The following is a 9,917-nucleotide window of genomic DNA, read 5'->3' on the forward strand; positions in this document are numbered from 1 at the left end:
GGGAGGAGGAATGCAGTAAAAGGTTGTCATAAACAACCGTAATGAGGAAAACATTCTGCACCGGTCGGGAAAACAGGCAGATGTATCATATTTGTTGTAATTAGATCAGGGCAAGGTAATTGCGTTCTTCCGTATGAATGCGTTGACTCCAATATCACAATGCAGGAATTATTGAAGAACAACTTCAAGGCTGAAGCTTTTTGTCACCTGCAAAAATAAATTACTTGAATTTTGACCGTCTTGAATGTTATTAATAGCTACACGGCTGTGTCGAAATCCCTTGAAAGACATTTTTCCTCCGCATCAAAGTCCACTTTCTTTGCGGGTTTGCATGTTGGCTCGAAAATAAACGGCTACAGACATAACCTCCTTCGCGTTGGCAAAGCCATTTGGATTACAATTCTTTTCAAATTAAGTCATCATGTACAGTATATATACCCCTCGCCCCCCCCCCCCCCGCCTTCTCTCTGTATCACGTATGTGCTTTTTGTCTCTATTGTGCCCACAGTGCTGAGTTCCTGAGCATGAAGACAAACTGTGACTCCCCTCAGCGCAGCCTAAACAGAGATGGCATAACCCGGGTGACCTGCTGATCAACCATGATAGCCCAAAAGCTGTGACTGGCATTAGAAGTCCCCCCCCCACCCCTCCCCGCACCCCCCCTCTTCTATACCCGACACGGACCCTCCTCCTCTGCTGCTCCTTTCTTTTCTCCGACAAATCCGCCCCTCTTTTTTTGCGCCTGCCCTTGCATTTCTCCACTTGATTACACTTCACGTCCCCGCTTTGATCACCATCATGCAGCGTTTTTCCACCGCCTCGGGTTTGGTTGTTATTCTCTCCTCCCTCCTAATTGCCACCCGCTTTCCCGGCGTGGTCAACGGGGACTGCTGGCTCATTGAAGGGGACAAGGGTTATGTGTGGCTGGCTATCTGTAGTCAGAACCAGCCGCCGTATGAGACGATTCCGCAGCACATCAACAACACCGTTCATGACTTGAGACTCAATGAGAACAAGCTGAAAGCGGTGCACTTAAACTCCATGTACCGCTTTACCAACCTCACGGATCTGAACCTCACCAAGAATGAAATCAGCTACATCGAAGACGGGGCCTTTTCGGGACAGGCCAACCTACAGGTGATCGGGCACACCGAAATGTGGTCACGCATTTGGGCGCTTATTGATTATTTTTTGTTTTGGGTTTCATAGGTTCTTCAACTGGGCTACAACAAGCTGACCAACCTAACGGAGGGGATGATGAGGGGTCTCGGCCGCATGCAGTGTCTTTTCCTCCAGCACAACCTCATTGAGGTTATTGCCAGCAATGCATTCTGGGAGTGCCCTGGCCTTAGCAGCATAGATCTGTCATCCAACAAACTTGCCCGGATTGATCCGTCGACGTTCACCGTCCTCAATCGCCTCATGGTTTGTGAACTGGCCGCAAATCCATTCCATTGCGGCTGTGATCTTTACAGCTTCCTGACCTGGCTGGAATCCTTCAACAACGTAACGCACACCTACGATCGCCTCCAGTGTGAGACGCCGCGGGAGATGTTTGGCTTTCCCTTACTCAGCCCCATCGCTGCCGGTCACGCCGGTCGAAACGCCAAAAACATCTTGCACTCTCACTGCAGAGATGGAGTGATGATTCCCGGAATGACGTCCCTCCCGCCAGACCTGGACGGCCCGTCCGGAATCGGTCCGGAGATGTTTGGCGGCGCGGGACCTTACCATCAGCCCAACGCCTCTACCGCAGAGAACAGTTTCATTCCCAGCATCAAGCTCCATCAGGTGTCCTTGTCCTCGGCTTCTCTCCTCGTACAGATCCCGAGGCCCTTCAGCAAAATGTACATCCTGACGCAGTACAACCACACGTACGTGTCCGACGTTATGACTCTGAAGAACAAGAAGGAGATGATCACCCTCAACAAGCTGAAACCGCACACCAATTACACCTTCTGCGTGGCGTCCATCCGGAACTCCCAACGATATAACCACACGTGCCTCCAATTTGCCACGCGTTATCAAAACGCGAGCAACATCCTCCCCACGCCGTCAACCACCACGCATTACATCATGACCATCGTGGGTTGCCTATTTGGCATGCTCATCGTTTTGGGCTTCGTCTACTACTGTTTACGTAAGAAACGCGTGCGCGATGAGAAAAAGAAGTCGGTATGCGTGAAGAAAACCATACTGGAAATGCGTTACGGGCCCGAGGTGGCGGCGGCAGTCGCCAAAGATCCGGCGGCGGTGCACAAGCTTCAGGAGCACTCCAGGGAACACCACCAATATCACCACCACCACGGGGGCAAGCTTCCCATGTCCACATCCTCGAGTTCCGGAATGCTCCACTCGGCAAACGCCAGCTCCTCAAGACTTTCCTCGATTCCCCAAGTTGAAAAAATGTCCGCCGCCTTCTCAGAGGCCATGACGGGAAAAGGAAATTACATGGATATCAGAAGCGGAGGGGCGGGGATGGAGAGGCACGGGGCAGAGAGCGGGCACGGGGGCGTGAGGGGGGAGGATTTAAGGGACGATGACGGCACCGATGTCGGGGATGACTCCGATGACGACGGGCACGGCTCCGCGTCCGAGATCTCGACGATCGCCATGGAGGTGGACAAAGTCAACCAGATTATAAATAATTGCATCGACGCGCTGAAACTGGACGCGGCGGCCGTCGCGGCTTCCGGCTCCTCTTCCAATCCCGCGCCGTCCACCAAACCGACACCCCCGCCCCCAAACGGCACCTCCGCTCTTACTCGTGGTTTGATCACACTTTCTCAAGGGATGCCCGAATCATGCCAAGGGAACAAAATACCACCTCCGCCCCCTCTGCCGCTCCCGGCGTTGAATACCCCGCTTTCCGAGCGCCCGGGGATCAGCGGCGGTGGATTCGTCATTTCCCCTCCCTACAGGCCGCCTCCGCCGGCCAATGCCGTGCGCCCCGTTCAGCGGCAAATGAGCGCAGATGCGGCCGTGGTGATCGTAAATTCTGTCAAGAAACAGAGCAGCACCGCCTCTTGTGGATCTGCCGGACGGGAAAGGGATCGCGGAGGGGCTCGCGTCTATAGCCTGGATGTTCCAGAACCCAGGAGTCCGGACGCCTGCAACCAACAACAGCAGTACCAAGATCGCGCCAGTCCTGTGGGCTGCGGGGAACCCCTGGAAAGACTGCCGTTGGTGGGGAGTATGAGCTGCGCGGGAGGGGGTGGCGGCGGTTGCGACGGTGGTGGTGTTGGTGCCCAGCATCAAGAAAACCAAAATCCACATCACTACCATCATCAACAACAACAGCAGCAGCAGCAGCAGTTGGAGGTGCAGCAAGACTACCACTGCTCAGAGCACCGCCACTCCGTCCCAGCTCTTTACTACGACGGCTCCCATCAGGGTTCCCCAGCCCAGAGGGTTTCCTTCCTGAAGCCACTGTCCCGCTCCCGCAAAGATGCGGCGTCCTACTCCCAGCTTTCGCCAGCTCGCCACCATTCCAGTTACTCTGGCTACTCCTCCAGTCCGGAGTACTCCTCAGAGAGCACGTTGAGGATCTGGGAGCGCTTTCGGCCCTACCGTAAAGGCCAGCGCGACGAGGCCTGTTACGTCACGGCCGGTAACGCCCTTCGAAAAAAGGTGCAGTTCGCCAAAGGCGAGGACCTCCACGACATCCTGGATTACTGGAAGGGCGTGTCGGCGCAGCAGAAGCTGTGACTGGGGGAGCACCAGTTTTAAGCATCGGGAGGAAAAGAGTTTGTTTACATCTGGGGCTATAGTGCCCTTTTCGGGGCTGGCTGAAACTTCTGGAAGGGAAGAAACACATTGGACGCAGTTAGGCCTTTGATTTTTTTGGCATGCTCAAGTGTATCGAGTATTGTGCATCAGCACGAACAGTGCAACTGTGCCTGGGATACCTGGAATAATAACTCACTCCGTTTTTTTTTAACACTTCATGGTAGCGCCGTTTTTGGATGATCCAAACTGCAGATTTGGTTTCTCTGCACAGGGAGCCAAAGCGAACTGTGCAGTCTCGTAATATTTGCGCGGCCACATTTTGTGATCTTTTCGACAGTACTTACTCAGTGCCATGTTATTAGTCTTTGGGAACCCGCCAGAGGCGAATATGATATCGTGTTGATCCGAGGCAACGTTTTGATGGTGATCACGTTTGATGGAATCAAATGATGGCTTACCGCGAGATAACAGATCGGGCGGATGTATTTACATGATAACAGCAGGATCCACACAAGAAAAATAACTGCCGGTGTAAAGTGGAACCTCCATCAAGCGTCACCACAGATGAAAGCATTGCCAGAAATGTTGCGCTTCACCACAACCTTTTTTCCAATTTAAAAAAATTGTATGCTCCAATAAACGGCGCAAAAAGATCTTAGATTTTAGTGCTCATGAATGTGAAGGACATCCGGAAGACAAAGTTAAGTTCGAAACACATTCCAAATCCTTTGCAAAAGTGGTATGACTTCCGTTTCAACGTATGGCCAACATTTCCTATTAGTTGTAGTTATTTAATTTCTTTCTCTTTCTATTTTTTTGGCAGGCACGTTCGCTTGCACCCTATGGCTTAAGTGTGCGCGCGTGTGTGTTTGTGTGCACGCATGTGCATGTGTGTAGTACACAGTGGTCGGTGTAAGCGGGTGTCGGCATGCTTTGTCAGATTTTATCGTCGATGCCGAAATGGATTTGAATGAATACTCGTGATTTCATGAAATATTTGCCAGTATGACTCCTGGTTATTTTCCACAAAACACATCACGACTTGTAATTATTCTAACGTAGCCCAGTGCCTCCTGCGACGACACAGCCATGATCTTGTTGATCTACCTAAAGTATTTTTCTTCCCTTGGCCTTTTCCATCGCAACGATCTGATTGGGATTTTCCAAGCTGCCTACCTAAACCTGCTGTGAAACTTTTACATTTATTTATTCCCTTACCCTCCAATGTGAAAACTCAAGTGATCCTTGCCTCGCGTTTGTATTGAGGGCTACGCTGAAAATGAAAGATGTTGGAGAGGCATTTCTAAATTCAGGTCTTTCTAGACAAATATAAGATATAAAATATATTCGTGGCACTTCCCCGCTTACCACATGTTGATTGTAAGTCGAGGTTAGGCGGTACGCTTGGCATACATAGCTTTAACCGTGAGCATACGTGTAAAGCTTTCTGTGTACAGTATCTCCGTTTGGTTCTTGATTTGGTCAAAATTTCTTCTTGAATGTTTATAACCACGCCCGCTTTAGCATTTCACGGCAAATGTTCACACTTTTGATCTACGACAGGGGTGTCAAACTCATTTATGGCGCGGGCCACATTTTTAGTTACCGTTTAACTTGGAGGGTCGATATGACAGAAACCATATGAAGGAGTAAAAAAATAATGTTGATTCGACTCTTGTTTGAGTTATGACCATGAGGGTTTTGGTCACAAGAAAATGCTTGTGGAAAGAAAAATCTCAACTCTTATTCATTACATATGAGAAGTTGATATTTTGGTAAAAATTTTAGAAAAGATCATGGAAGTTGACATGTTTGAGCTGCTTTCGCGGGCCACATAAAATGATGTGGCGGGCCAGATTTGGCCCCCGGGCCTTGAGTTTGATTTGGAAAAATTAGTTACTGTGATTTCACAACAATGTTTCATCAATTGAGAGTTGTTTGACTGCCCCCCAAAAGAAAAACTTTAAAGGAGTAGACTTTGATTTTATTTGTGCTGCCAATCAAACACGTCACATGTTGCTGAGGTTACTTGAATGACTTTTCTGTTTGAATCCAAACGTGAAATTTGTCCACCGCTAAACTGTGAAATGTGTTTTCCTGCGCAATGATTTCCACAATCAAAGAATTGACCGAGCGATGCAGCTTATTCATTCAAAGGCAATGAAATTAATGAAAATATTAGCCGTTCGTGTACAATCACTTTTAAATGACAAGACTGAAATTGTTTATGACTCGTGGTACTGTTTAGGTTAATCGTATACCATCCCCACTGCTCAACTGTGGCAAGCGAGTAAAAACGAGTCACATTTACTCAAAGGATAGCCGTATTTTATTGAAAGGCAATTCTATGGAGGAAGGTCTTCCCAAAGAGGAGAGCAATGGGAGGAGGTCTTCTCCTCCATGCAGGCGCACAAATGGGTAATAGAATCTGGAATTCAGACTTGATGATCTCACGCTGACCCTCTTAGATTTTTTTTTTTTTTTTGAGGAGAGGCAACGATGCGTTAGAGTGCACATATAAGCTCAGTCCGGCCGGCTGACGCTGCTTTAAATGAATAAAAAGTAGCCCAGCTTGAAAGCCCGTAAGAAGCTTTTACTGTGCTTTTTTCCCCTTGGAGACAGATATTAATTAGACCTGACGGGAAGTGATTTCATCTCCCATCCGTTTGTTGACTTTTTTTGAACTATCTATTAAGGGGGAATAGTTTAATGCATTCCAGTCAAGTGCAAATCTTTTTTTTTTTTTTTTTGCTGCTGCATTGCTCTGAAGTTGTATCTCGAAGTTCAGGCAAATGGCTTGACTGATTTCTTGGCCACTTGTCACACTTGACAGAAAAACACTTCCCACGCGTCCCTCCTAATTTGCCAAGCACTTCGTGGCGGGGAAGAAAACAAATGGTTGAATTGAACAGGCTTCTTTAGTATTCCGGGTGCCATATGGACGAGTAATTTACAGTACGCGAATGTCAGACATTATCAACGCCTCAAATGTGTTTCTACTGTTCAATTTACGCCGATAGTTTTTGGAGCAGAAGAACAATTAAATTCCACACGGGCCCGATTTAAGTAAGATTGATCATGGAACTGCCCATGCCAAATGTTTTTTTTTTTCCCGGGATTTAAAAAGAGACTGCTTTACTCTTTCGTAAAGATATCCATGTACAGTATTTGTATTTAGGGTTTGGTTTCCAAAGAAGGACACAAGGACTTAAAGGAGCTGTGAAATGTGTTAATTTTACACACACACACACGCACACAAAGAAAAAAAAATACTTCTGTGGGTGTTTTATACTCAGCCTGAGCTCTGGATATGTTGGTGTGTTTCTTTTTTAAATTCATTTTAAAACATGTATTTCTGATCTGCAATTATTTGGTTAAATTTTTATTTTGGGGTGGGGGTGGGATTTAAATGGCGTAATATATAACAGATTAAGAGCAGAGAAAGCTTGTAATAGAATGCTACATAAAAGAAAGTTGTACATTTGCATGATTCTCTATACTTTTGGGAGACCAAAAAAAAAAAAATCTCGATGTTGTGTACAATGAGTGAAAGAAAAACAACAATGGGCTGTACGTATAAGATTTTTTTTTCCAGCTTTTTACATTAAAAAAAAATATGTAATTGTTGATGTTTCCATTGCTACTATGTTTTTATCTTGCGCAAAAAAAAAAAAAAGTCTGAACCTGACGGTGGTTAAGAAATGAACCCTCGCAAAGTCAAATTTGCCACACTTGTTCTTTGGCTGCGGTTGATTGAAATTGCATATCTTCAAAAGCCGTGTTTCAAAAGATGAATACATGAGCTGATTCGAATTTGTCCATCAAAGATTTTTTATTTCTGGATCAAACACGGATTGTTCCGAAAGTCGTAAAGGAATCCTGAACCCGCTTCTGTGTGCACCCACAAAAGTCTCCTTTCCTTCCCAGCAACTCTTAAGTTGAAAGGCCACTTGATGGAAATCACCCACAGTATTATTTATTCTTGTTAATATTCTTATTGAACCCAGTCAAATATGTTGCCTTCAATCCATATGAAAACAAACTCACAGACTAATAAAGCAAGATATATATATATTTTTGGGGGAGGGGGGGGCGCAATGCCCAACAACAATCGGGAATTCATTTGAAGTCAATTGACTTCTCATTGTCAAACGTGAACAAATCCGAGCGAAAAAAATGTGATGGTCAATGTGGTTAGCACGCTCGATGACAGGGGGTTAGCGACCTTTTTAAAAAGGTGAAGACAGGCGAACGTGAAAGTCAACGCTTGGGACATAAGTTGTTCAAATTTTTTGTGGGGGGGGGCAAATCACCTCAGTGTTGTGCTGCCCTGCTATCTTGTCGTCATGAGCGATATGCTTGAGTCATGTACAGATTCATATTTGAACCTCCACCTGCTTGTATTGTTTATTCAGCCCAATGCAAAATATGATTTACAACAAAATAGCTTCTTTGCCTTTTAGAATAGCGGCGCGCAAAAACAGACACAACTCATCGGCGCCATTTTTAGAACAGGCCCGCAGGCTCTGTTGTCCTTTGGGGCGACCTGTTGCCTGCAGGCACCATGAGGGCGACCACTGCCGCTTTATGACAATAGTTGACAAGACAGGAAACCCTCCCCCAAACGATTGCTGTAGAATTTTTTTTCTACCTTTTTTGATACTTTATTTTTTTTAATACCTGTACAGATGGTGTTATAATCCGAGCTTTGCTCTTCCAGTCATGTCATCGTTAAAGTGAAGCTTTGCTATTCTGCCCTTAATCTCGCCTTTGAGACTCTCATGTTTTTGTTGTAAAGTACAAAGTGAATATTTATTTATGCGCAATGTATCAAGGCAACAATTGCAAGTCTGCCTCGGTTGACATTAACCACGCAGCGTTTTGTGACAAATTCCATAGCCTTGACGTATTCATGATTGAATGGGCGGCTCCTTCAAATGCCACTGTCAGTTTTATCCAATACAATTGGCCCTTTTTTTCCCCCCGCCCCCCTCTCGTTGTTTGAGACGTGGGACCTGCCACGTGCAGCTACTCAACTTGTCAATGTGGCCATTTGGCATCTGGCATACAGTTTAGAGACTCGTGTTTTAATTGGATGAGATTGCGCCATAATCACGCGAGCCAGACGTTTATTAGTGCTGTGGGGCCTCATATTGGAAGTCAGAAATGATATTTCTTTAACCTCCAGAGAAGTGCAACTTATTAAAAGGTCCCACTAGACTGAGAACAGACGTCGCTATTCGACTATTGGGATTCTGTTGTGTTAGTTATGCTTCTTGATTTCTTCTCACAATCGGAATATCGCCGACGCTCACAAATATTTGCATCGCAGTGCAAAATGCTCCGTGTTATGATCGAGAAATTTTGACTGAAGGTGAGGCTTGTTTATCAGATGGAATTGGTTGCAACTATTGACGAGTAATAGTGAGAGTGACGCGAGTGAAGTATTCTCAGCAGCCATGTGATCCGTCAAGTGGCCCGACTATTTGTGTAGCGCCGCTTTGGACAAGGCTCCCTCACTGATCTTTTTTTTTTTTTTTTTTTTAATAAAAATTATTATTTTTTTGTTGCTATAAGTGGCTACTACTCATTTAAAAATAAATATTTTTTACTTACCGGTAAACGTATTATTAATGAGGTTCACACACAAAAGACAAAAAAAAAAAAAAGTCCGCTTTTTTGCTTTGATGTATTAATTGTTGCTGTTATTGACGTTCCCTTTGCAATTTATGTACAAAAGAAACGATTTCTATATTTGCAATAAATTTGTAAGTAAAATCAGTCTTTGGAGTCTTTGCCTCTTCTTAATTGCCAAGCTTTGCTCAAAAGCTCACCTGAGGGTCAGGCCGTGTCTCGGGTGAAAAAAAAAAGTCGTTTGATTTGAAAATGGATGCAAAGAAAAGGACGGCAGACTTCAAGTATGTTTTGATTTTTCTTCTCGTGGCCGAAGAGGATCAATGCCTATAAAAGGGATTGAATTTATTGCAAAGCCATGATGAAACCTGAACGTCTTTGTCATTGCAACTCAGCACTATGTGACCGACATCACACAAAAAAAAAAAAAATAGAAGTGCAGTATATACCTGTATATTTTTTTAAAAAGCTGCATTTCTCGTCTTTTTGTAAATGGATTTACCACTGGCATGAACAGTAATCATCCTCTGCAGGCTTTTACGGGTGAGTATTGT

The 9,917-nt window shown here is 45.5% G+C and overlaps 1 protein-coding gene across 2 annotated transcripts in view; it reads left to right on the top strand.

Annotated features, from left to right (window-relative positions):
• LOC127589996 (protein phosphatase 1 regulatory subunit 29) overlaps positions 1-9,262 on the top strand; it is a 41,481-nt gene extending 32,219 nt beyond the window's left edge. For both annotated transcript variants that reach the window (XM_052049363.1, XM_052049364.1), the window contains 2 exons: positions 509-1,137; positions 1,210-9,262. In XM_052049363.1, the coding sequence (XP_051905323.1) occupies positions 799-1,137; positions 1,210-3,708 (2,838 nt within the window). In that variant the 5' untranslated portion in view covers positions 509-798 and the 3' untranslated portion in view covers positions 3,709-9,262. The remainder of the gene's footprint in view (positions 1-508; positions 1,138-1,209) is intronic.
• Positions 9,263-9,917: the final 655 nt, after the last annotated feature.

This window comes from Hippocampus zosterae, chromosome 17 (assembly GCF_025434085.1).
Source record: "Hippocampus zosterae strain Florida chromosome 17, ASM2543408v3, whole genome shotgun sequence".
Classification (NCBI taxonomy): Eukaryota; Metazoa; Chordata; class Actinopteri; order Syngnathiformes; family Syngnathidae; genus Hippocampus; species Hippocampus zosterae.